This window comes from Martes martes (assembly GCF_963455335.1).
Source record: "Martes martes genome assembly, chromosome: 2".
Taxonomy (NCBI): domain Eukaryota; kingdom Metazoa; phylum Chordata; class Mammalia; order Carnivora; family Mustelidae; genus Martes; species Martes martes.
Genome location: NC_137889.1, coordinates 200,517,480 through 200,542,562, shown reverse-complemented (window position 1 = coordinate 200,542,562; position 25,083 = coordinate 200,517,480). Strand labels below are relative to the sequence as shown.

At 41.6% G+C, this 25,083-nt stretch overlaps 1 protein-coding gene and 1 long non-coding RNA gene across 2 annotated transcripts; one reads left to right on the top strand and one right to left on the bottom strand.

The window, feature by feature from the left end:
* Positions 1-17,389: 17,389 nt before the first annotated feature.
* Positions 17,390-18,287, top strand: LOC308338391 (dolichyl-diphosphooligosaccharide--protein glycosyltransferase subunit KCP2-like; the record flags this gene model as incomplete). The annotated part of the gene is made up of 1 exon (XM_080796386.1): positions 17,390-18,287. The coding sequence occupies exon 1, from the start codon at positions 17,853-17,855 to the stop codon at positions 18,285-18,287; it is 435 nt and encodes a 144-aa protein (XP_080652512.1). The 5' UTR covers positions 17,390-17,852.
* A 1,528-nt stretch (positions 18,288-19,815) lies between these two features.
* LOC308338624 lies at positions 19,816-22,091 on the bottom strand. Its single transcript, XR_013966423.1, has 3 exons — positions 21,800-22,091; positions 21,122-21,337; positions 19,816-20,028 (listed from the first exon to the last, which is right to left on the bottom strand). It is a non-coding gene; the product is annotated as an uncharacterized lncRNA (long non-coding RNA).
* Positions 22,092-25,083: the final 2,992 nt, after the last annotated feature.

Genomic DNA, 25,083 nt, shown 5'->3' with positions numbered 1-25,083 from the left:
GTTGGTGTCTACCCTAAGACACCTGTTCTCAATTTCATACAATCTTCCAGAGAAGAGACGAGCCTCAGCTGTCTGCTGACCTGGTTAGAAACAGTCACCAAAGCCCTCCTAGGACAAGTCATTCAGCACAGTTGTAGAGCTGTCATGTTCATAGATGCCTAAGAGCTATTGAACCATTTGAGAATTTCACTTTGAGTTTTGACACCGCAAGGGCCCCCTCCTAGTGTCCCTGCTGCTTAGGGACAGACCCAGGACTTAGCCTCCAACAATCAGACCAGAGATTCAAAAAGAAGGAAGTCAGTGGGTGCAACCCATCTTAGAACATGGCAGCTACTTAGGTTGGTGAGTTTAACATGCAAGAACTGGTGTGGATAAAGACCAACACACCAATTTCAATTCCTGCGCCACATTGATTTATGGTTATTAATGTCATGTTTTACCAATTTGTTTATAATCTCTGAAGGCAAGGGGAAACTTCTGCTCAAAAATTAAGCAAAAGTTACCTGGTTTTGGTGGGGCAGGGGACAGGGAGAGGGCACAAGGGGAGTCTAAGCTTAAGATTGCCTAATAACTCTCACTCATCTTTCTTCCTTCTCTCTCCTTCCTTCTGTGATATTCAGCAGTTGGGAGAATCCAAATTCAATTGTAAGCTTAGAGGTGTAAATCTGCCTTCATCTTTAAGAATTCATCCAAGCTCTACCTTCGCAGTGTTAGGACCAAGTAGACCCTTAGATTCAGACAGGATTGAGGTTTATCAGAAAGGCGTGATAGATAAAGCCTTTAAGATTGTTACTTGGGAAAGAATTCAAGTTAACAAGGAGATAAAAGCAGCAGCTCGAATATTCAGATAAAGCAAAGGGGTCAGAGAGGTCTGGAGGTCCCCATGAAGATGCACAACTGTCTTAATAGTACTGAAGTATGCATAGCTGAACAGCCAAAGAGAAGACAAGGTGAGTAGAATAAGTTAGTTGCTTGGGATAACAAAGGTGTTAACCACCCGTTCAAGAAAGAATAGAAGCAATGGACAGTAAGGGGAGTCAGAGGCTGAAGGAAGCATTTCCACAACCATCCTACCCCTCTGCATGTAACAGAACTAATATCTGGCTTTCAACCAGACATAGGGTTCAAATCCCAGTACCTCTTATAAGGGAGGCTTCAGACAGTTAGCCTCTGAGTCTCACCTATAAAAGTTGGTAACTACCTAGGACTGAGTAATTGAGATTCACTTAACCAGCAGTTGGCCAGTACGTGCATGCATTCTCCGGTAAGTTAGTAGAAGTAGAAACTGACTGTTGTAATACCTCAGAGGAAGATTTCTACATCAGTTCTAGCTTATCAGATGACAGGTACTGATTGCTTCACTGAATCGGATAGGTAGTCTGTTACATCAATCTAGATTTTACTATTACATAGAATTAAGTGCATACATGTATCAAGCAGCAGCCCTTAAATGATTATAGTTTATTAGGACAACCCAGAAAGATCTATTAGAGTTAAGCCATAAAAATGGGAAAAGATGGAAAAATGCATTCCAAGTGTTTATGACAGATTTATACCACATTTTTTATGGCTATTTGGTCATTTAGTCTGAAGCAAATGTATACATGACTAAGCTCACGACATTCAATCAGTCATCTTGCCACATTTAATCAGTCATCTTGCCACAGCAAAAGCTTCCATTCACATAATGGTAGATGCCCCGTGTTACCCATGGTTGACATTTGAGTCAGTGTACCCAGGAACTGGGTAAAGCAGTTAAGACGTACAGGAAGTGACAAGTCCCTTGAGATGTCTAGCTTCCTGCCAAGCAAGGTAGGCGTGGCATCCACCTGATTGGTGTAGTTTTGGTTTAGAGATTGTTTACTATTTATATGTTACCTAACACTTACTATAACATGAAGCATTTGATGAAATGTTTGTTCTATCAGTACATTATAGCAAGTCATTGTAAGGGCAGTTTAATTGTATAAAAGACACCTAACCCAAGATGAACAATTTCCCAGGTTGAGAGATTGAGAAAGTAACAACCTCTGGGCCTCAGATTTTTCTCTATGAAATGAAGCCACTCCGAACCAAAATATGTAAAACATTCAGACTAGTATGATGTCTTAGCTACTATTGCTATTATGCCTTGTCCATATCTGCACATGTTTTATATAGTCAGTCATGACCCTGATCCACTGTTCACGTAACCATGACCAGGTTCTACATGTTTGAGCAATGAACATTTATATAGACTGAAAACTCTTGATAACCTATGGAAAAAAGGGGGAACCAGAATCCTCAATATCCACTAAAGTTTAAAGCAAATGGTAAAATGGATTGAGGATTGGGAATAGAATGAACATAAGAGTAGCCCAAAAGTGGTAGAAAGTCGAGCAAGAGCATAACTAGTATGGAGATTTGAGAATGTAACCAGGAGAATATACAGAATAACCCAAACAAAAGGGGCCCTATGCCATGGATCCAGGGTGTTTTAAAGATCTGCTTTAAGTTGACCACAAAAATAGAATAACTTCCAGTTATGGGTCACACTCAACCTAGCAGGAAGAAATGAACAGAAGCTGCATTCATGAAGTACTCACTTTGAAGAACACTGAATAGATACAAACCTGGCTTCCTCAACTTGAATTTCTAATGTTTTGAATAATACCTATGTTGCCTAGATTGGGGTTCCCATGGCATTTAGTCATCCTATCATACTCATCAAGTGATCTGATAAATCTTCCTCACCCCTGAGAGAGGAACCTTTCAAATAAGCATTTTAAAACACCCAATTCCACAATTCCAACAAATGAGGAGGATGAGAGGAGAACAGGAAAGTAGGCAACAGGCAGCACTTTAGGAAACTTCCAAACTCCCTTCTAAACAGGTAGGTCTATTAATTCCAATTATTAGTAATAGGGATATTCCAACTACCAACCAGGTTGCCAAGATTCAGGCAGTTCTTTTAGCATCTGATCATAAATGAAAACAAATCCTGTAAAATACATTTCCAAGCTTTCAGGTTTGAAAACTTTAAGGGAAAAACCCTGTGAATCACAGTTATAATTTAGAGTATCTATTTGAGGAAGCTTTGTTACCAGACAAGATCATTTGCCACTTAATCCTGTAGATTCTTTGGATGGGGAAAGACATTGACTAGACTTCACATGTTAGCATTACCTAATGGTGACAAACTTGGTATTTGACAGCTGGCAGTAGGGCAGGTTAAAAGTGTTGAGTCAAGTCAAATACTGGTCCATTTCCCCATGCCTAGGGCCTTAGTCTATTGTATTTAAGCATTTACATCAAGACTGGTTCTGTTTTAATAGTCAAGGGCTGTTACCTAAGAGTAAGTGTCTAAGAACTGCCTTCATCCTGAGTCAGATCTGTGACCAGTCTCTTGGATGTGGTCTTCCAAAGTAATCTTGTTACATTAGGTCAAGACTGGTTGGCATTTGCAGACTTCTCCTAGACAAATGTTTATGGCTGGAATAGTGGCCAAAGCTTAGCTTGGGAAGAATACTGATGTTCACCTTAAGACTGGGTAGAAGGGACCACTGCTATTCTAGGAGATCTGAACTTTTCTAAGTAGTTCAAAAGAACAAAGAAAGTGCTCCCTGTAAAAACAACAAACGCCAGTAGAAGCAGGTTAAGGTAACTGGACAAAATTTTTTAGGTAAAAACCTTTCCAGTTTCTACATGAAGGATTACTTGTCTCTCCAAAGCCTAACTCCTAGTGGCCCATAAGGTGAAGCAAACCACTCTTGCATCACTACTGACTCCTACTTAAAAGCTGGCCCAGCCTATTCTATAAGCTAACTGGTTAAGAACTCTGAGAAAATGCTTTAATTATTGTACAGTTTGTTGTGCATAATTTAGAAGCTGAGCCAAAGCCACAGACTGTACTTGTTGACTCTTCATTACCTTAATCTCAAGAAATCCAGAGATACAGCAGTGAGGACAAAGCACCTGAGCTTCCAGGTGACATAGAATTATCGTCACGTGACAACATAAATGAGCTCCCAGCTTCCTCGAATATATAATGGAACAACACATAGAAGTTTAAGGTAGAATTCTTAAGTAGGAAAAATTTCCAACAATATTTTGCAACTAAATCAGGGATGTTGTATGGTAGTAGTGCCAAGTCTTAAGCTATTCCAAAACATTTTAGTAACTCCAAGTCATGTAATGAGTTTTACAGTACAGCTACCAGCTTAGAGATGCTACCCTCAGCTATGATTTAACAAGAGCTAATACCGGTAGGTCAACTTCTCCGATGACCTGATTAGGCCTCCGAAATTTTGTTGCAGCTCAAGGATGTCTGGGTTGTCTGTACACAAGATGCTACAAAACATATCTGCATGTTAGCCATCAACCTGAGGTCTAAATTTTAAAGTAGCCTAAGATCTAGAAACACCACAAGCATCCCCCTCCTCTCCGCAATGCTGGGGAGCTCTGAAGAATCAGGCAGATGCTGCACGTGCCGGCTCAACCACCCCACAGATCTCAGTAGCAGCCACCTGGACAATCAACAGCCACATTGACATTGCTTAGGCTCCCATTTCTCAACTTTGGGGCTGCTGGTGGCTAGCATCACTAAGGGACTTGCAGTATCAGCAAGTGGATAGCTTTTACCCATTATGAAGTATTTCCTTAACTGGCACACAGTAAAGACACTGACTCTGCTTCTACTCTATAACTGCTCAGATATTACAGCTTTACATTGTATATTATTTGAAGTGGTATGCCTCTAAAACAGGAAACCCCAATTGCTCCTCTCATGATTTAGCCCTATGTGACAGAACAGGATAACATCGAAAACAGTTTTTTTGGGCTTACATCTACCATCACCACCACCCCCACAGTAGCAAGACCTTCCCCAGAGCACCCTATCATTTCTGGGCCTCAGGCTCATGAAAAAGTTGGTTCCAGTTCTGCTCTGGCCTTATTTATGTCAATTGCCCAAAAGCTCCTGAGGGAAGTGCTACTAGCTTAATAAATTCCCACCTTCTAGATGTGCCAAGGAGACCTGCGTTCCCTTCCTTTCACTATGTGAGATTGCAACTATGGTTCTTAAATGAGGCTACTGCCTTGCTTCCATACACCAGACATCTTGACCCTATAGCTGCCCACCTTCAACCTGGGGCTCAGCCTCACCACAGCTTTCTGACAAAGGTCTAAGGAAGGAGACACTCTCCTCTCTACCTTCCCAACACATCAGCACTTCTCTACAACTCTCAGTACAATAGCTTCCCCTTGGCAGAAGTAGGTGCCTCCAAGAATGTGAATGCCTGGGGGGAAATTAGCCCAGTAGTACTAAATGTCAGTCCAGATACAATCAGTTTACTTTGAAAGTGTTGAGTAGTTGTGTTATAAGGTTTCCCCCCTACTCTCTGGAAAACTTAATTCAGTTTGATATCCATTTACATTGGTCCTTATACAGGCACATCATCTCCAGTCCTGGTAAGTCCCCACCTAACCCATCTATTAGGTTAAGTCTATACTTCAGTTGGCGTATAAGCAGTTCCGGTAACAGACCATCACTGAAGAGCACTCAACCTAACTGGAGTGTAATTCAGCACAGTGCAAGACAGTCTCTCCCACACTGAATAAACTCTGGTATGCATGCTGGAGGCCTGGGATTGTAGTGAAGAGCAGAGGCTCTGTTAAGTTAGATATTAAATGCTTAAGTACTTGATCGCTTTAGGATACCACTAATTAGAAAATACTCAAAAGGTAAGAGCTATATGTGGTACTTTTCCAGTATCCTGTACTTAGACTAGCTGTGCGTTACTAACCTAAGCTTTAGCCTGTGTGGTCTGGATATACATGGCATTGAAGATTCCAGAACAAAGTTTGTCAGCAATAATCCAATCAAGTGCTTGCTAGGAATGTGGAAGATGGCCATATTGCTAATGTAGGATCACGTGAAACACAGAGGCAATCATTCTGACAAAGTCCAAGTAAACAGCTTAAATGGCTCCAGGGGCTGATTCCTGGGAATTTCCTTCTTCAAAGGTTTGCAGTCAACTGACAGCAATAATGAAACTGCATTCTACACAGGTCATCTTAGAACGATACCTCTCTAAGATAAGTTGAAGAGGGATAGTAGGACACCGCCCTCCTGCCCCCCCCTCCAAATACCTTTCATCTGTTGCAACAGAACAGCCACTAGCCACTGAACACTTGAGACAGGGCTAGTCCGATTGGGGATGTGCTGTCATCTTAAAATGCATACTAAATGTTACAAAGTATCAAAATATAAGCCTTTGTTTTCTTTTATTACATGTTGAAATATATTTCATCTATTGGGTTAAAATTCAGTTTAATGGAGTTACTATAACACTTAGGATTATAGTCTGGTTTGTACTTTGTTTCTCATGTGTCTCTTGGACAGCATCAGTCTGGAGTCTCCTAGAAATTCTTTATAAAGATAATATACCAAGAACTTTGTGATCTAGAAGCTTTTCACTTGTGCTGTTTCAGAAGTTGAGGGTTCTTTGGGATGAGAACTTGATTTCAAAGAACTAGACAAGATTACAAGATGCTGTTTATTCCACATCCCATCTACTTGGGAATTCCTAAACTTCAGTCCTGAAAACAAACAAACAAAAAAAAATGTTACACCAGGTTTTTTTTTTTTTATTTCAATTTAATTAGCCAACATGTAGTATGTTAGTCTCAGATGTAGAGTTCACACTTGATCTTAGCCAAAAGGCCTAGAAGTGATCAGATGTAGAGTTCAATAATTCAGTTGTATACAGTGCCCAGTGCTCTTCACGTCGCGTGTCCTCTTTATTGCCCATCACCCAACTCACCACCCCTTCAGCAACCCTCAGTTTCTTATAGTTAAGGGTCTCTCATGGTTTTCCTCTGATGACTTGTCATTCAGTCTTCCCTCCCTTCCATGATCCTCTGCACTGTTTCTTATCTTCCACATGAATGAAACCATGTAAGTCAGAGAAAGACATTTCACTCAGCACAATACCATCCAGTTCCATCTATGTCGATGTAAATGGTATGTATTCACCCTGATGGCTGAGTAATATTCCATTGTATACATATACATCATCTTTATCCATTTGTTGAAGGACATCTCTGCTCTTTCCACAGTTTGGCTATTGTGAGTACAGATCCCTTGCCTCTTTGATTAGGTTTATTCCTAGTTTCCTATGGGTTTGGGAGCAATTGTAAATGGGATCAATTCCTTAATTTCTTTCTTCTGTCTCATTGTTATGTATAGAAATGAAACTAATTTCTGTGCATTAATTTTATATCCTGCCATGTTGATTTCCTATGTGAGTTCTAGCAATTTTAGGGTGGAGTCTGTTGGGTTTTCCACATAAAGTATATATCATCTGTGAAGAGAGTTTGATTTCTTTGCCAATTCAGATGTCTTTTATTTCTTTTTATTGTCTGATTGCTGAGGCTAGGACTTCTAGTACGATGTTGAACAGTTGTGAGAATGGGCATCCCTGCCATGTTCCTGACCTTAGGGGAAAAGCTCTCAGTTTCTCCCCATTGAGAAGGATAGTCACTGTGGGCTTTTCATATATGGCTTTTATGATATTGAGATATGTTCCCTCTATCCCAACACTGAATAGTTTAAATCAAGAAAGGATGTTTTACTTTGTCAAATGTTTTTTTCTGCATCAGTTCAGAGGATCATGTGGTTCTTGTCCTTTTATCAATGTGATCTATCCTGTTGATTGATTTGTGAATATTGAACCACTCTTGCAGTCCAGGAATAAATCCCACGAGGTCATAGTGAATAATCCATTTAATGTGCTATTGGATCTTGTTGGCTAGTATCTTAGTAAGAATTTTTGTATTTATGTTCATCAGGGATATTGTTCTAATTTTTAGTGGGGTCTTTGTCTGGTTTTTGGATTGAGGTAATGCTGGCACCAGAAAGCTGGGAAGTTTTCCTTCCCTTTCTATTTTTTGAAACAGCTTCAGAAGAAAAGGTATTAGTTCTTTAAATGTTTGGTAGAATTCTCCTGGGAAGCCATCTGGCCCTGGACTATTCTTGTGTGTTGGGAGATTTTTGATTTCTCATTTAATTTCTTTGCTGGTTCTTTTCAGGTTTTCTATTTCTTCCTGTTTCAGTTTTAGTAGTTTATAAGTTTCTAGGAATGCATCCATTTCTTCCAGATTGCCTACTTTGTTGGCATATAGTTCTCATAATATGTTCTTAAAATTGTATTTTCTGGGTGTTGGTAAGGAGAGCCTCTTTCATTATTTTATTTGGGTCCTTTCTCTTTCTTTTTTTGGTAAATCTGGCCAGGGGTTTATCAATCTTACTCTTTCAAAGAACTAACTCCTAGTTTCATTAGTCTATTCTACTGTTCTTCTAGCTTCTATTTCATCAATTTCTGCTCTAATCTTCACTAATTTTCCTCTGCTGAGTTTAGGCTTTACTTGCTATTCTTTCTCCAGCTCCTATAGACGGAAGTTCAGCTTATGTATTTGAGACTTTTCTAGTTTAAGAAAAGCTTCTGTTGCTATGCACTTTCCTCTTAGGACCGCCATTGCTGCATCCCAAAAGGTTTTGAACAGTTGTGTTTTCAATTTGTTTCCATGACCTTTAACTCTTCAATTTCTTGGTTGACCCATTCATTTTTTTCAGTGGAATGATCTTTAATCTCCAAGTATTTGAGTTCCTTGTAAATTTCCTGTTGTGAGTGAGTTCAAGTTTAAAGATATTGTGGCCTGAAAATATGCATGGTGTGATCTCCATCTTTTTGTACTTGTTGAGGCCTGATTTGTGACCCAATATGTGATCTATTCTGGAGAATGTTCTAAGTGCACTCAGAAGAATATATTGTTGCTTTAGGATGGAATACTCTGAATATATCTGTGAAGTCCTTCTGGTCCAGTATGTCATTTCCTTGTTGATCTTCTGCTTAGATGATCTATTCATTGCTGTGAGTGGGGTGAAGTCCCCTATTATATTGTTAAGGTGTTTAATTTTGTTATTGGTTTATGTAATTGGCTTCTCCCAAGTTAGAAGCATGTTTACAATTGTTAGATCTTGGATAGACCCTTTAATTATGATAGTGTCCCTCTACATCCCTTACTACAGTCATTGGTTTAAAGTCTGATTTGTCTGATAGGATGGTTACCCCCACTTTCTTTTGATGCCCATCAGCATGATAAATGGCTCTCCCCCTATCCACCTTCAATCTGGAGGGATCTTGAGGTCTAAAATGAGTCTCTTATAGACAACATATGTAAGGGTCTTCTTTATTCAATCTGATACCAAGTGCCTTTTGACTAGAATTTTTAGCCCATTTACATTCAGAGTAACTATTGAGAGAAATTTAGTGCTATTTTATTACTTGTAAAGTCCCTTATTGCTGTTCCTTTCTGGCCTGTGTGAATTTGGAGCTCTCCACTTCCAGGGTCCCCTTTAATATTTCTTTCAGGGCTGGCTTATTACTCACAAATTCTTTTAGTTTCTGTCTGTCCTGGAAGCTGTTTATCTCTTCTATTCTGAAGGACAACCTTGCTTGCTTAGTATTCTTGGCTGCATGTTTTTCTCATTTAATACCTTGAATACATTATGCCAGCATTATCTGGCCTGCCAGGTCCCTGGACAGGTCTTCTGCCAGTCTAATGTTTCTACCCTTGTAGGCTAAGGACCTCTTGTCTCAGGATACCATCAGGATTTTTCTTTATCTGACATTTGCAAGCTTCATTATTGTATGTCGAGGTGTTGATCTATTTTTATTCATTTGGGGGATTCCTCTATGCCTCCTGGGCTTGAATGCCTGTTTCCTTCCCCACATTAGGGAAGTTCTCAAATATGATTTGTTCAAATATATCTTCTCTGTCCCTCTTTCTTCTGGGACCCCAATAATTCTAGTATTGTTTTGCCTTATGGTATCACTGATTTCATAAAGCCTCCCCTCACGATCCATTAGTTTCTCTTTTCTTCAGCTTCCTTTTTATCATTTTGTCTTCTATGTTGCTATTCTCTGCCTCACTCTATGCATTAGAGCATCCATTTTAGACTACATCTCAGTTAAAGCATTTATCTCAACCTGATTAGATTTTAGTTCTAATCTAATCTAAATTAAATTAAATCTAATTTACTTAAGGGATTCTCTAATGTCTTTTATGCTTTTTAAGTCTGGCTAGTATTTTTATAATTATTTCTGAATCTACATCTGACATACTTCTATCCATATCAATTTAATCTATGGCAGAGATCATTATCTGTTTGTGAATTTCTCTTTCTAGTCATTTTGTCCAGAGAGTAGATGAGAGAACAAACTCAAAAGGGTCGACCACAACCCCAGAGAAGTACACACTAGACAAATCCAAAGAGACCCAAGACCAGGAAGTGAAAGAATATAATCTCTCAGGTGGACAAAACAGGGTGATACACTTGGTCCTGGGTGTATTTGGGTATGTTAGAAGACCCTTGATCCCAAAATTGTAAAGAAAATCATACAAAAATAAAGTTGAATACAGTGAAAGAAAGCTAAGTATAAAAATGAAAGTGAAGACTTAACAAGTTGATAAAGAGACATTGAAAAGGAAAATAAAAATTTTAAACTGAGAGACTAAAGACTCATGAGAAAAAAAAACCCTCAAATTCTCTATATTATTTTCTCCAACACAGGAGTTTCAGTTCTGTGTGATCCATACTTGGGATTCACCTGATGTTCCCGCTGGCCTTCTAGGGGAGGGACCTGTTGCACTGATTCTCAGGTGTCTTTGTCTGGGCAGAGTTGCACCGCCCCTTGCCAGGGGCCAGGCTCATTGTGAGCTACTTTGGGTTGCTCTCTGTGGCTTTTATTCCCTGAAGGCTTTTTGTGCTGATTTGGTGGGGGGGGTGGGGAGATGGCAGCACCCCAGTCTTCAGCCCAGGAGCTGAATGATCACCACTCCCACTCTTCAGTACATCCTCAGGGAAAAGCAGTCAATCACATTTGTGTGTGCCAAACTCTGCAGACTGTTGTGCAACCATGCCACTCCTCCCATGGGAAGGAGGAGGGTTGCTTCAGCTCTGTGGCTTACTCAACCCCAGCTTGCAGTGAGGTCTCCTGGTTAGGCCGTAGTTCACTGCTTATGGCAAACAGCTGAGAACCCACTCCAGAACTCACTCATTGCAGCTGGCTTCCCCGTACCAATGCTTGGAAACTCTGCCACATTCAGGCACCCCTGTTCTGTGACCCCAGGGATCCTGAGACCACACACTGTTCCACCTGGATTGTGTCCCACTTCACCCGAGCACCTTTCAGGCAGGGAGGTCCCTTAGGCTTCCAGAAGTTTCAATTTTGCACTCCACTGCTGTATCATTTTCTGGAGTTTCCATAGTGTAGTGATTATCACGTTCACCTGACACTGCTGTATCATTTTCTGGTAACCACCTGATGGAGGCTCCCTCCATGCAGGATTTATCTTCTGATCCCCTCAGATTCACTTCGTTGCTCCTCCTACCCTGAACAAGTTGTCCCTTTTCTATTCATAGAATTTCAGCAATTCTTTTAGAGCTCAGGTTGAATCACAGGTGTTCAGAATGATTTGAGAGTTATCTAGCTGAATTCAAGGGAGTAGATGAAACAAGGGTCACCTACCTGTCTTCTCCCTCCCCACCACATCAGGTGTCTTGACAGTTATTCTTTGTCCTTTAGTCTGTTACCTCTAATATAAACACGCCTCAGTTCTCTGAATGCTTCAGAAACCTCACCAGTGGTAGCACAGACCAAAAACCACCTTGGGCTTTTCCAAGCTTCTCCTTCAGCTCAAAACATGGCCTTGCTTCCATCAGACCATCCCACTGGGGAAGTGGGACTACATTTTGTGGTCAGCTCAGGGGCTTTCCTGATACAGCAGTGAAGCTTCATTCCTTCACTCCATACTTCAGTTCTTCAAAAGCCCCTTCTATCCCCCAGTTGAGTAAGATTGTGCCTGGATTAGACACCAAGTTTTAAATAAGGTCATCGTGGCTTTTATTCTAATGAGAAGTTTAAGCTAAAGATGAAGTCTACAACACTTTAACATTAACTCAGAATAACAGCCAAACTTCAAAGTTGGTTCTGATGGCCAGCATGCTTTCCCTCACCCTCTTCTGTGGAGTTTGTTTTGCAACTGATTAAGCACCTTGAGCTGTATCTGGGTGTTTGTGTTCCTCCTTAAGCTGTGCTCTAGTTTCCCAAAGGGCAAGACTCCCTTACCACAGTGTGCTCAGCACAAGGGTATTCAATCTCCCTGCCTAGAGACTAATCTCACTCAACACACAATCTTCAGAGAAGAGTTGTTTGCTCGCAGCCAGTCACATGTTGCAGTCACCAGTCTCATGACCATGGCTCTGGTTTGGGAGGAGGGGGAGGGAAAACTGACCTGGATAACTTCTAACCACCATAGGTCCCACCCACAAACTTCTGCAGGAAGAGGAAGAAAGGCCAGTCTTTGGAGTTTAGCAGAATCAGGTTTGTGAAAAGGCCGTTATGTAAGCAAATTGCTTTATGCATCAAAGTACTCAGACCCATAATGAAGGCTGCAGATTCCTTTTGAGCTTTTTCTCCAACTCCGGCTCCATTGAAGACCTCAAACTTAACACTGAAACACACATCACAGAAGCCTGAAGACCCAGAGCGAGATCATTTCTACTCAAACTCAAAAGTCTGCCAGAGGAAGAAAGGAGATTAGGCCTAGAAATGGAGTTTCCCTAGACAGACCCTGAGAATTTGGAGAAGTTAATGCTATAGTCACAGCTTCAAGCTTGAGATGTCTTAATAGGAAGATATTAAAAAAAAAAAAGATGGGTGAGTTCAACAAGCCTAAGTATCGTATTTAAACATTTCCAACTATGTTCCCCAATAACCTTGTATATTCTCTGGGCCAACTGGGGCAGCAAGCTGGTTAAAGTATATATTTGCCCCTGCTGCTCCTAAAGCAGGCTTTTCTTTGCTATGCATCAAGGTTAAAAAGAAAAAAAAAAGGGTTTAAAGCCCACTTGCTAGAATTAGGATATCTAATATTGCCTCACGTCCATGTAGATTTATCGTGGGAAATGGTCTCGATATTCAGAGCACTACCTTTAACAATACCCTTGAGAAACTTACAACTTCTAGAGGCACAAGTTTTGGTTCACCTGGTTACAATTTATAATTGTATTCTCTTGCCTTTGAGTTTTGCTACTCGCTTAGTACTTATCTCAGTGGCTGACTACAATTAAGGCAAGGAGATTGGCCTTTGACTAGGGACACTTTAAAATTTGGTGCTAAGAAATAAGATCCAGCAAACAACCAGTTTCCTGGGAAAGTAACAGTGAACTCTGGTTTTGAGCAGTGCTAGGTAAACACTAGATACTAAGCAGAAACCCAAGAAATGAGTTGAACCCAAAAATGGTCTTGACACAACAGAATCATTTCTATTAATGCCACCGTGAGAGCTTGTTAGGGTTTGAGTTACGAAGAGCTAAATCTCAGACAAGTTTTAGAAGAAAACATAAGAGGGCTGGGCTGATGAGGTCAATGGGCCAGAAAGCAGACTGCACATCAGGCCAAAGCTCAGAGGTATCCACAGAGAGGACTTGCCCTAAATCATGGCTAAATTCCCATTGGCAGCAGAGAATCCTGCACTACTACAGGTTTTGTTCTAAAAGAAGTTTGACATTTAAGAAGTTTGACGGTATTCAACCTCTTCTCTCCTGTCCCTAATTATGGTCTTAGCTACAACAAGGTGGTCTCCTAACCCACCTCTCGTCATACCTTGGTTTGATAATCAGAGCCATGAGGCCCCAGAAGCCCCTACAGTAACACCAACATAGAGACAGCAGCTTCATGGGACTCATCTGCAGTTGAGTCCTTAATTAGTCCAACAGTAGGAATCAATGGTTTTGTCCAGCACTTCTAAGGTGAGAAAAGCCCACTTTTCAGGGTCTTCAGGTTTCCATTGAAGGGCCAGTATTTTGTCCAGTTATCCACTTAAGTATTTTGTCAATTTGGAGTTGGGAATATGGTTTGCTTTTTGTTATATCCTTTGGCCTGTGTAGTTAGTGAGGTTTACAGAAATGGGAAGAGGGCTAGTGGACAAAATATACCATGCACTTTATCTTCGATTTCACTTATACTTAAGTGAATTCTTGGTTGACCATTAAATCACTAATATACCAGCTTCTGGAATTATTAGAAGCAGAGAAACTTTGCTATCAACAAAGAGACAGTTACAGGTGAGAACCCTGCAGGATGAGTAATGAGAAAATTGGTTTTCTGTGTTGGGAGCCATGAAGAAGCTAAGCCACTCCCTGCTACCCCTGGGCTTCCTCTTGCTGGAGTCCCTTCCCCACACAGACCCAACAACCCAGTTCTAATTGTAACCATTAACTAGCAGTGTCCTTTGGAAAGGCTGAGACTCAAGATACCCAATCTCATCTGTTAAGAGATTCTGCATCAAGCAGATTGCTTACCCAGAACTATACACATCCTGAGCACAAGATCTATAAGGCAAGATCTTTGCTCTTTTTTTTTTTTTTTTTTGTCAGAGAGAGAGGGAGCGAGCACAGGCAGACAGAGTGGCAGGCAGAGGCAGAGGGAGAAGCAGGCTCCCCACCGAGCAAGGAGCCCGATGTGGGACTCGATCCCAGGACGCTGGGATCATGACCTGAGCCGAAGGCAGCCACTTAACCAACTGAGCCACCCAGGCGTCCCAAGATCTTTGCTCTTGAACCCAGCTTCCTTCATGAGTACAGTATTAACAGAATTAACTCCCACTCATTGGGATGAGGGTAGACAAAGTTGTGTATCCTTGGGCTTTTTTGCCCCATTTTTCCAGGTTTTTCTTTTTTTTTTTTTTCCAGGTTTTTCTCAAAACAAGTAGACCTAGGTGTTTAGGTATAGTCTGATTTTTACAAGAGACCACTTTACATGGCTGAACACAAACTGCACTACAGTTTGCTAGGTAGCACTTAGGAGATCACAGTCAATAGATCCATCACATAGGATACTCTTGATCAATCTCTTACAAAGATGCCACATTATCCCCTTTCTCTAAGACAACCACTGTTCCTCAGTAAGGTCAGGGAAGCCTCAATTCTCACAGTGCTCTGGATAACCATCTAAACAGCTTGTTTCCTCATTATCCCCCACTGCAAAGGGTTCTAACCATTTACTCATCGGGAAACTTCTCTCAGCTAAACAATTCTGAAATTAAGGAGGAGTCCAAGGTGAGGTAATACATTTCCCCCTCAACTGTACATTCAAGTAGGGGAGTTTCAGCCCACAGGTTTGGTTTTGGTTTTTTTTTTTGTTTTGTTTTTTGTTTTTTCTTTTTATCCTTTTCAGGTCAGACAACTGCTTTCTAAAGGGCTGTGGCTAAAAACCTTAACTCCCTGGAAAAAAAAGACTGAAAAGCCACATGATGCTTGACATTCACTTTACCACTTTAGTATTTATCACTAAAGATACTTCCTTCTCTCGAAGAAATGAAATTCAAAATACTGTACATTTTCTGCCCTTAATTTTCAGCTAAGCTTGGTCTAACTTTTAGTCTCCAAAATGAAAGTAGTAGTTTTCCCTCACTTTCTGCCATTACTTTTTTCTGCCATTACTTTAGACAGGAGTTTCCAACCGAGACTTTACAACTCCAGATGAAGGCTAGAAAAAACATTTAAAAGATTTTTGTGAGGAAACGGAAATTAGCGAATGTGCCTCAAGCATAGGAACCATGTACTCTTAGAAGGTTATACAACCGCACTAAGGTAGCTGGAAGAGTGATTTTGCTGAAACATCTTCTAAGCTGGAGGTTAAAGAGAAGCCAATTAAAAGCAGGTGACTTCTAAGTGAGATTTGAGCATGAGAGAAGAAAACTGGAAGTTTCAATGTTGTTCCTCCAAGAACTCCCTTTAGGAACCCCAACAGTTAGAAAAGTTTCTCCTCCATCTGTATTTCAAAGAAGACATGCCTGGTAAAATGACTTCAGAAAGTGACCAGAGCCTCCTAGGAGACATTTTGTCTGCAAACAGCTGGTTTTGTTTTGTTTGCTTGAGATTCCCATGTCTTTTTTCTTCATTCGCCTTTCATTTCTAAAGTAAGCTGCCCCCGATTTCCCTTAAAATCTAGAAGTTTGATTCTTCCCACTCAACCCCTCCTAACCAGCTACTAGGAGGACTGTAAAATTTCACATTCGCTCACTAACCACCGTTAACACCCTACAGCAGCCGAGCAAGAAACAACGTCACCAGCCTCCTTTTTTTTTTTTTTTTTTTTTTTATAGTCAAAGCCCCGCCTTCATCTTGGGTGCAGACCAGTGAGAACACCCAGGAGCTACCGCCACTCTGCAATTGGTCCAGGATTTCAGGCCTGTGGAAAAAAAAAAAAAAATAGGCCTCCAGGTGCCCAGATGCCCGAGTCTTCTCATTAGGTTTCCTATTTTAAAGAGGTACTACCCTATAAACATTGGGGTACAGATGGCCCTTCTTTTCACTACATCTGTATCTTTGGGGTAAATACCCAGTAGTGCAATTGCAGGGTCATAGGGAAGCTCTATTTTTAATTTCTTGAGGAATCTCCACACTGTTCTCCAAAGTGGCTGCACCAACTTGCATTCCCACCAACAGTGTAAGAGGGTTCCCCTTTCTCCACATCCTCTCCAACACACGTTGTTTCCTGTCTTGCTAATTTTGGCCATTCTAACTGGTGTAAGGTGGTATCTCAATGTGGTTTTGATTTGAATCTCCCTGATGGCTAGTGATAATGAACATTTTTTCATGTCTGATAGCCATTTGTATGTCTTCATTGGAGAAGTGTCTGTTCATATCTTCTGCCCATTTTTTGATATGATTATCTGTGTTGTGTGAAAAGAAGGGCCATCTGTACCCCAATGTTTATAGCAGCAATGGCCACGGTTGCCAAACTGTGGAAAGAACCAAGATGCCCTTCAACTGACGAATGGATAAGGAAGATGTGGTCCATATACACTATGGAGTATTATGCCTCCATCAGAAAGGATGAATACCCAGCTTTTGTAGCAACATGGATGGGACTGGAAGAGATTATGCTGAGTGAAATAAGTCAAGCAGAGAGAATCGATTATCATATGGTTTTACTTATTTGTGGAGCATAACAAATAACATGGAGGACATGGGGAGATGGAGAGGAGAAGGGAGTTGAGGGAAATTGGAAGGGGAGGTGAACCATGAGAGACTATGGACTCTGAAAAACAACCTGAGGGTTTCGAAGGGGCGGGGGGTGGGAGGTTGGGGGAACCAGATGGTGGGTATTAAGGAGGGCACGGATTGCATGGAGCACTGGGTGTGGTGCAAAAACAATGAATACTGTTACGCTGAAAAGAAATAATAAATAAATAAATAAATAAATAAATAAAAGGAAAAAATAATTAAAGAGGCACTACCCTGCCTCTTTGTTTCCGTTTTTGTTTTTTACTGCATTGCAAAGCCTGCCGAGTGGTTGAAGACCTTGTAAAGGAGTAGTTTAGAGTCACCTTTGAAGAATGGCTCAATCAGCTCCTCCTCTAGCACTTAGTCTTAATATAAAAGAATTTTAGGGGTGCCTGGGTGGCCCAGTGGTTAGGGGTCCACTCTTGGTTTCAAGCTCAGGTCATGGGCTAGGGGTTGTGAGAGTGAGTCCCCATGGGGCTCCAAGCTCAGTGTGAAGTCTGGTTGAGTTTTTCACTCCCTCTGTCCCTATCCCCTAGGCCCCACCCCTGTGTGTGCATGTTCTCTCTCTCTCTCTCAAAAATAAATAAGTCTTTAAAAATGAATAAAACATGTTGAGTGTGTCTTAAGGAATATCAAAAGGAGAAATAGGAAGGGTTGACATACACACACAACTGCTGCAGTTGGGCTCCCCTCTTTCTTGGCCCAATTCAAAGATAGGGCCCAAGGGCAGGGCATGATGACTGTGGGTACGGGCAGCTCACTGGCACTCTCGCCGCTCCTGTCCCTGCTGTTCTTCCTCGGGATGCACGTGTATCACCTCCAGCTGGCCTGCACGCAGTGGCTCACCATCAAGGGGTGCCTGCTGGGCTCCAGCCTTTTAGTCTTCTCTCTCACCGCCACCAGGAATCTTGAGAATGTGGTCTTTGGCAAAGGATTCCAAGCAAAGATCTTCCCTGAGATTCTTCCCTGTCTCCTGTTGGCTCTCCTTGCATCTGGCCTCATCCACCAAGTCTGCATTACCCCCTGCTTCACCTTTCCCATGGTTGGCCTCTACGACATCAATAAGATCTCCTCCACTCTGTGCCAGACAACAACTCCATTCCTCACACCGGGAAGGACAAACAGAGAAACTGACCCCAGATGTTCAATAAAGGTGATTCTTTGTTGAAGAAGAAGGTGGGGGGAGGGGGAGGAAGGGGAAGAAGAAGAAACCAAGGAAGGAAGGAGAGAGAGAGAGAGAGAAGAAAGAAAAGAAGAAAGAAAGAAAGAAAGAAAGAAAGAAAGAAAGAAAGAAAGAAAGAAAGAAAGAAAGAAAGAAAGAAAGAAAGGAAGGAAGGAAGGAAGGAAGGAAGAAAAAATATGAGTAGCTATTTGGTCAGACACCGGTGTTAGAGTCAAACATCCTTACCCTGAGACAGCACTAATGATCATGCTCACCTGTGTCATTCATTTATTCTTTCATTCACAACTATCATTAAAGCCTATGATTCAGAGGAAGCAAGGAAGTGACTAGTAGGGCCTGGGTTTTGTCTGTGTTTCTCAGAATCCTCAGAATACATGTTTCTGAAAAGTTAATTCCATTCACAGATTTGGAAGTAGGAAGTAGTATGTTTAGACATTAATGAGCCAAACTGATATAAATAAGTGATTTAATTAATAAATAGAGGAGGGGAGACAAATCTTCCTTACAGAAAATTTGAAATAATATATGTCCATATTCTCCAATACAGGAGGTGGAGTTTAATTCCCCTCCCTGTGAGTGTGGGCTGAGCTTAGTGACTCAGGTTCCTAAGAACAGAGTACGGAAAGGAAAAAATAATCATTTTACATACACCTGAAACTAATATCACACTCTACGTTAACTAAGTATAATTAAAAAAACTTTAAAAAATACTTTTATAGTGAAGAAACCTGGTAGTGTTTGCCTTGGTGTTAAGGAACACTACCTTATCCAAGTGATCCAGGTTAACATCATCAGTGATAAGTCATGTTGCTATTAAAAACCCTTAAATATAATGAGAAGAGCACTTCATCCCCATGGTATTCTTCCTCAAAGCCCATAACCCCAAAATAATCATGAGAAAAACATCAGACAAAACCAAATTAAGGGACATCCCACAAAACTGACTCGTACCCTCAAAACAGTTAATCAAGGCCATGAAAAATAAAGAAAGACTGAAAAACTTCACAGACCAGAAGAGACTAAGGAGATATGACAACTAAATACAAGATGGTACCCTGGGTAGGATCCAGGAAGAGAAAAGTATATTAGTGGAAAAATTGGGGAAATCCAAATAAAGGTTGGATTTTGGTGCATACAATCTTTTAGTTTTGGCAAATGCACCAGGACCATGTAAGATATTAACATTAGGGGAAACTGGGTAAGGGAATCAGGAAGTTTCTTTAACTGTCCGTGCAACTTTCCTGTGAATCTAAAATTACTCATAAATGAAACATTTATTTGAAAGAAAAGATAAGAAAAGGAGATAAGCAAAATCCACATGGATTTTTAAGATAAAATGCAAGTCTTCAAAGAAATCTTGTGCTTATAGTAGACTGCTTTAAACTATGCCTCCCCTAGACTTGCTAGAAGCACTTTTCCATGTTTGGGGTAATTTAGAGCAAAAGTTTGAAAATTTAGATGAATCCCAAAGCTGTTTGAAGGATGGGATAAGGCTAGAGGCTAACAGGCCAGCTGGAATCGAGCTGGGATATATCCAAGTGTAAGGCAGTAAGTCAGTGAATAACTAGAAACAAATTGATTTATTTATTTCTGTGATTGCTACCAGTGCTTTCCGAGAATTTGCTAATTCCAGTCATCCATTTTCATTTTGAGCGTTCATGTATCCATAGTCAGAAGAGAGATTCTCTTCTCAGGTAGCCTGGTCACATCAAGATTGCCAAATACGCTGGAGAAGAATGTGTTTTTACAAAACAACACATCAGAGAAGGACCATTATCATATGATTTCACTCATACGTGGACTATAAGAAATACGGCAGAGGACTACAGGGGAGGGGAGGTAAAACTGAACGGGAAGAAATCAGAGAGGGAGACGAACCATGACAGACTTAATTCCAGGAAATAAACTGAGGGTTGTGAAAGGGGAGGTGGTGGGAGGATGGGGTAATTAGGTGATCGGCATTAAGGAGGACACATAATGTGATGAGCTTTGGGTGTCATACACAATTACTGAACCACTGAACACCACATCAAAAACTAATGATGTACTTACACGCTGGCTAAGTGAATTTAAAAAAGAAAAAAACGCAACACTAGGGGCACCTGGGTGGCTCAGTCAGTTCAATGTCTGCCTTCAGCTCAGGTTATGATCCCAGGATCCTGGGATCAAGCCCTGTGTGGGGCTCCCTGCTCAGTGCAGAGTCTGCTTCTCCCTTTCCCTCTTCCCCTCCCCGCTGTTGGTGCTCTCTCTAGCTATCTCTCTCTCAAATAAATAAATAAATAAAAATTTTAAAAAATAAAAAGTAAAAAACAACACTGAAATCCAAAAATAAAGCATAGCACTTACTATGGGAGACAGGGTAATTAGTAGTTAAAAACATGAACTTGGGGACACCTGAGTGGCTCCGTCAGCTGGGCATCTGCCTTTGGCTTGGGTCTTGGTCCTGGGATCAAGTCCCACATCGGGCTCCCTGGTCAGGAGGGTGTCTGCTTCTCCCTCTGCCTGCTGCTTTCCCTGATTGTGTGCACTCGCGCTCTTTCTCTCTCTCTCGTAAATAAATAAATAAAAATAGAATCTTTAAAAAAAAAAAAAAAACCATGGACTTTGAAAGTAGGCAAACAAGCCTGGGTTTAATTCTCTACTAGACTTACTTCTCTGTTTACTAGCATTGTGCTCTCACCCTAGTTAACCTCTGTAAGCTTCAGCTGCTCACCTGTGAAATGGAAATAAATCGTGCTCACTTGTAAGATTATTGTGAGGGTTGATTAATATGTACGAAAAGCATCTAGGATAGTTCATGGCACACAGACAGCACTTACCTTACCCAGATCTGTTCTGCCTCCAATAGGTACTGATTCATTTTATGCTCGCAACAATCCCATTATTCATCCTTCTGTTCCACGTGGGAGTCTGAGCCATCAGAGAAGGAATACTTGGCCCCAGGCAGCATAGCCTGTTAGTGACGGAGCTTGATTCGAACCCACGCGGCCGGGCTTTAGAATCCTTGCTTTTAGGCAGCACACTGTATTGCCTCTCTGTTATCAGAAAGGAAGGAAGAAGAAAGGGGACATGGCATGCTGAGAAGTCCAAAAGAGGTACCTTCAAGAGAGAGAAATGGTCGGTTCTCCTGTGGCACTGCAAAGGTATAAATAACGCAGGTATGAGTTGGGACTGATACCAAGTTCATGGCTAAGAGACAATTGGAGTGGGAGCACTTGCTTCTGCAGGCCCAGAAGTCAGTAAGAACATTTTTATGGGGTGCCTGGGTGGCTCAGTGGGTTAAGCCTCTGCCTTCGGCTCAGGCCATGATCTCAGGGTCCTGGGATCGAGCCCCGCGCCGGGCTCTCTGCTCTGCGGGGAGCCTGCTTCCCCCTCTCTCTCTGCCTGCCTCTCTGCCTACTTGTGATCTCTGTCTGTCAAATAAATAAATAAAATCTTTAAAAAAAAAAAAAGAACATTTTTATAAGTCATGTAAACATTGTAAAAGTACAGCTTACCAAATTAGAGAAGCTCTCACCACATGCTTATCTCAGTGTTTTCTCAGTTGATTTCCTGGACAGAAAACTCAAATACCAGATAGTCCAGTTCAAAACTAGACCCATGAGAATCCTCACTGTGGAGGACCTGCCAGCATTCCACACTGAATCATCCTTATTCAAGGTGAAAGCCAACCCAAGCCTGAGGCAACGTTCTTCACGGCTTCCCAGCCTAGGTAGGGAGCACAAACATGAAGGCCCGGCTTGGGCTCTTAATTTGGCAACTTCATCTCCCATTTACTGTTCAAATGGTAAAAGTTACCACCCCTTGAGTCCTTGCTCTGGGCCAGGTAATCTCTACTCTGAGTCATTTAATTCACCCTTGACCCCCTTGAGCTAAATATTGACATTGTTGTTTACGAATGAGAAAATTCAGGTTCAGAAGGATTAAGCAACTTTCCCCAAGTTACACAGCTAGCAAGGGTCCGAGCCGGGGTTTAAAGCCCCGCCGTTCGAACTGCAAGGCCCTGCTCTTCAGCACTAAGTTACGGAGTTGAGGTTGTCAAGAAAACGTATTTGAAGGGCAGACCCAGTAACAACTTGTCATGACCCTATGATCCCTTTTTCCAATGCGACATCCCTCATGCCCACAAGAGAATAAAGAGGAAAATGTTCTTTCCATCCCAGGAGCCATCCTTAGGGACAGGCCCAGAGAGACGGTGCAGGAAAAGCTCTCCGACTTTTATTTCAACAGCTTCATTTCAATTCTGTTACTTTTGAACCAAGGCGAACTGCCGCAGAATCCAGACCCTACTCAGCCTCCTTCTTTTCTGTCTTCTCTCTCTCCACCCAAGTCTGAACTGGTGAAGGCGGAAACAGGGTTTGTGTAAAGAACAATCCCAGTTTCAGTTCTCCTAACTCATTCTCAGCTGGACTGATTCCAGTAGGTGGTTCACCAGACGTAATCGCTGCTCTCCCCGCATTCTGACGACTGCTCGGATCCCGTGCCTGTTCTTTGAAGAACAAAGGCAGCCAGCGAACAGGGGTTGGAAGGGGGCCACCGTCCCTACCAGCACAGAAGAGAGCACTCTCCGTGTTGGTGGTCTGCCCTTTGGAAGCGTGGATGTGTTGCTCTGTAACTCATTACTTGGTTGGGGCTGATGGTGTTACAGATACAGATACATCATAGTATTGTTTGATCTCTCACAGCGTTCATACGATATTGAACTTTTAGAATGCGCAAATCTAATTGAGAATATAAACAGACTTAGAACTCTCCAGTTCCTCGTCATGCCTATATTTCGATGTCCCCTGTGTGAAATGAGAAAGCACTGCCAGTGTAGTAAAAAGCCCACCCACACAGACTTTCTCTTGAGTCCTCCTACCTGAGCATCCATCCTGCCACCACCGTAGTCGACGCCCTTATTTCTCACCTATTCCTTTTCTCTACTCTTCCTGCTGTTTTCACTACCTTCGAGGTACCACCCTCTAGACCATTCTCCACACTACATCCAGAGAGGTCTTTCTAGAACAAACCCTCCTCTGGCTCCCCATCATGTTCAGGAGAAAGACAAAATTCTTGCTTAGTAAAAAACAAACAAACAAAAAAGAGAGAAGGGAGAGAGGAAGGAGAGAGAGAGGTCATTTTTTAAAAAATTATATTGACTTAGCATATAGCCCAATACATTCTACTGGAGTAGAATTCAGTGATTCATCACTTACATACAACACTCAGTGTCCACCACAAGTAGTGCCCTCCTTAATACCCTTCATCCATCCATCCCATCCCCCCACCCACCTCCCTCCATCAACCCTCACTTTGTTCTCCATTGTTAAGAGTGTAAAGAGAGGTCGTTTACTGACTGATCCAGTCTTCCATCACTCAAGTGCTACCTTTACTCTGTCCCCTTTGACTGGTCCTCCTTCTAGCATTTTCCCCACACTGTTCCATCCTCTGGTACATCCTCTCCCCCCATCGACCTGGCTAATTCCCACACATCCTTCGAGGATCGACACAAGCTTTGTCTTTCTCAGAAAGCATTTCTCTATCAGACTCCCCAAAGTAAGTTAAGAACCTCCCTCATATTCTGTCAAAGAAAGAAAAAAAGAAGCTAATACACTTCTCGTTACAACCCCATTGTTAACATCTGCTCACTTGTCTCTCTCCTTCATCAAAATCGAGCTCATGGGAAATATGTCTTCCTACTCACTTTTATGACCCAGCCCCTAGGATAGTTCCTGGCTGTGATTTTTGAGGGAATGAAGGAATGAAATTGTAGATAAATGTCCAGGTTGCTGAATCTAAAAATAAATATCAAATTCAAATGATACGATTGAGAGGAGTTTAATAAGCTCACCATTAATAACGGTGTAGACAAGGTGAAGGAAAACCACAAGAAAAAATGAAGCATCCCTGGGGCCAGCTACAGCGGGAGCTGGGACCATCTCTAGGCCTGAAATTACAAGGAGAGAAAGTACCTCCCAGAAGCCAGAAGAGTCACCGCAGGGAAGGATCAACAGACAAGGGATAAGCTCTGTAGTAGTCTTTGGTAGAGGTTGTATCCAACACACAGTGACAATGCCCTAAAGTCTCTCTCTTTCATTTGGAAGAGCAAACGGAAAATATCCAATACAGTGTCTTTCCAAGAATAGAATCACTGATGGAATTCTACAGGTTAAGAAGTTCAATAATAACAATAATCAGAGAAAAATTTATCTTCCTTATAGCTGGTAAAAGAATTGCTTCAGGGGAGATGAACCATGAGAGTAGATGGACTCTGAAAAACAATCTGAGGGTTTTGAAGGGGCGGGGGGTGGGAGGTTGGGTGAGCCTGGTGGTGGGTATTAAGGAGGGCACATACTGCATGGAGCACTGGGTGTGGTGCATAAACAATGAATTCTGTTACTCTGAAAAGAAATAAATTAAAAAACAAAACAAATAAATTACATTAAAAAAAAAAAGAATTGCTTCTAAGGAGAGAGAAGCCAACTGTTGGTAAGCCAGTTGTTACAAAGAAGAGAGCAATAGTTGTACACCTGTTACAAAAGCGTTCTGGCAGAAGAAGCACCTTTCTCCAGATAATAAAGGAGAAAAGGGGAAGGAAAACGGGGTTGAACGCATTCTTAGACAATGACTGAGGACCGGGAGGGAAGAGGAGAGATCAATCTAATGGAGGTTTTCCAAGTGAGATTGTGGGCACTCCGTGCAGCAAAGTATCTTTCTGTGGTCATTATGGATCCAGAGTCAGAATTTTTTAAAGATCATTATATGCTCCCTGTGAATGGATTGTTTGTGGAAGTTAACG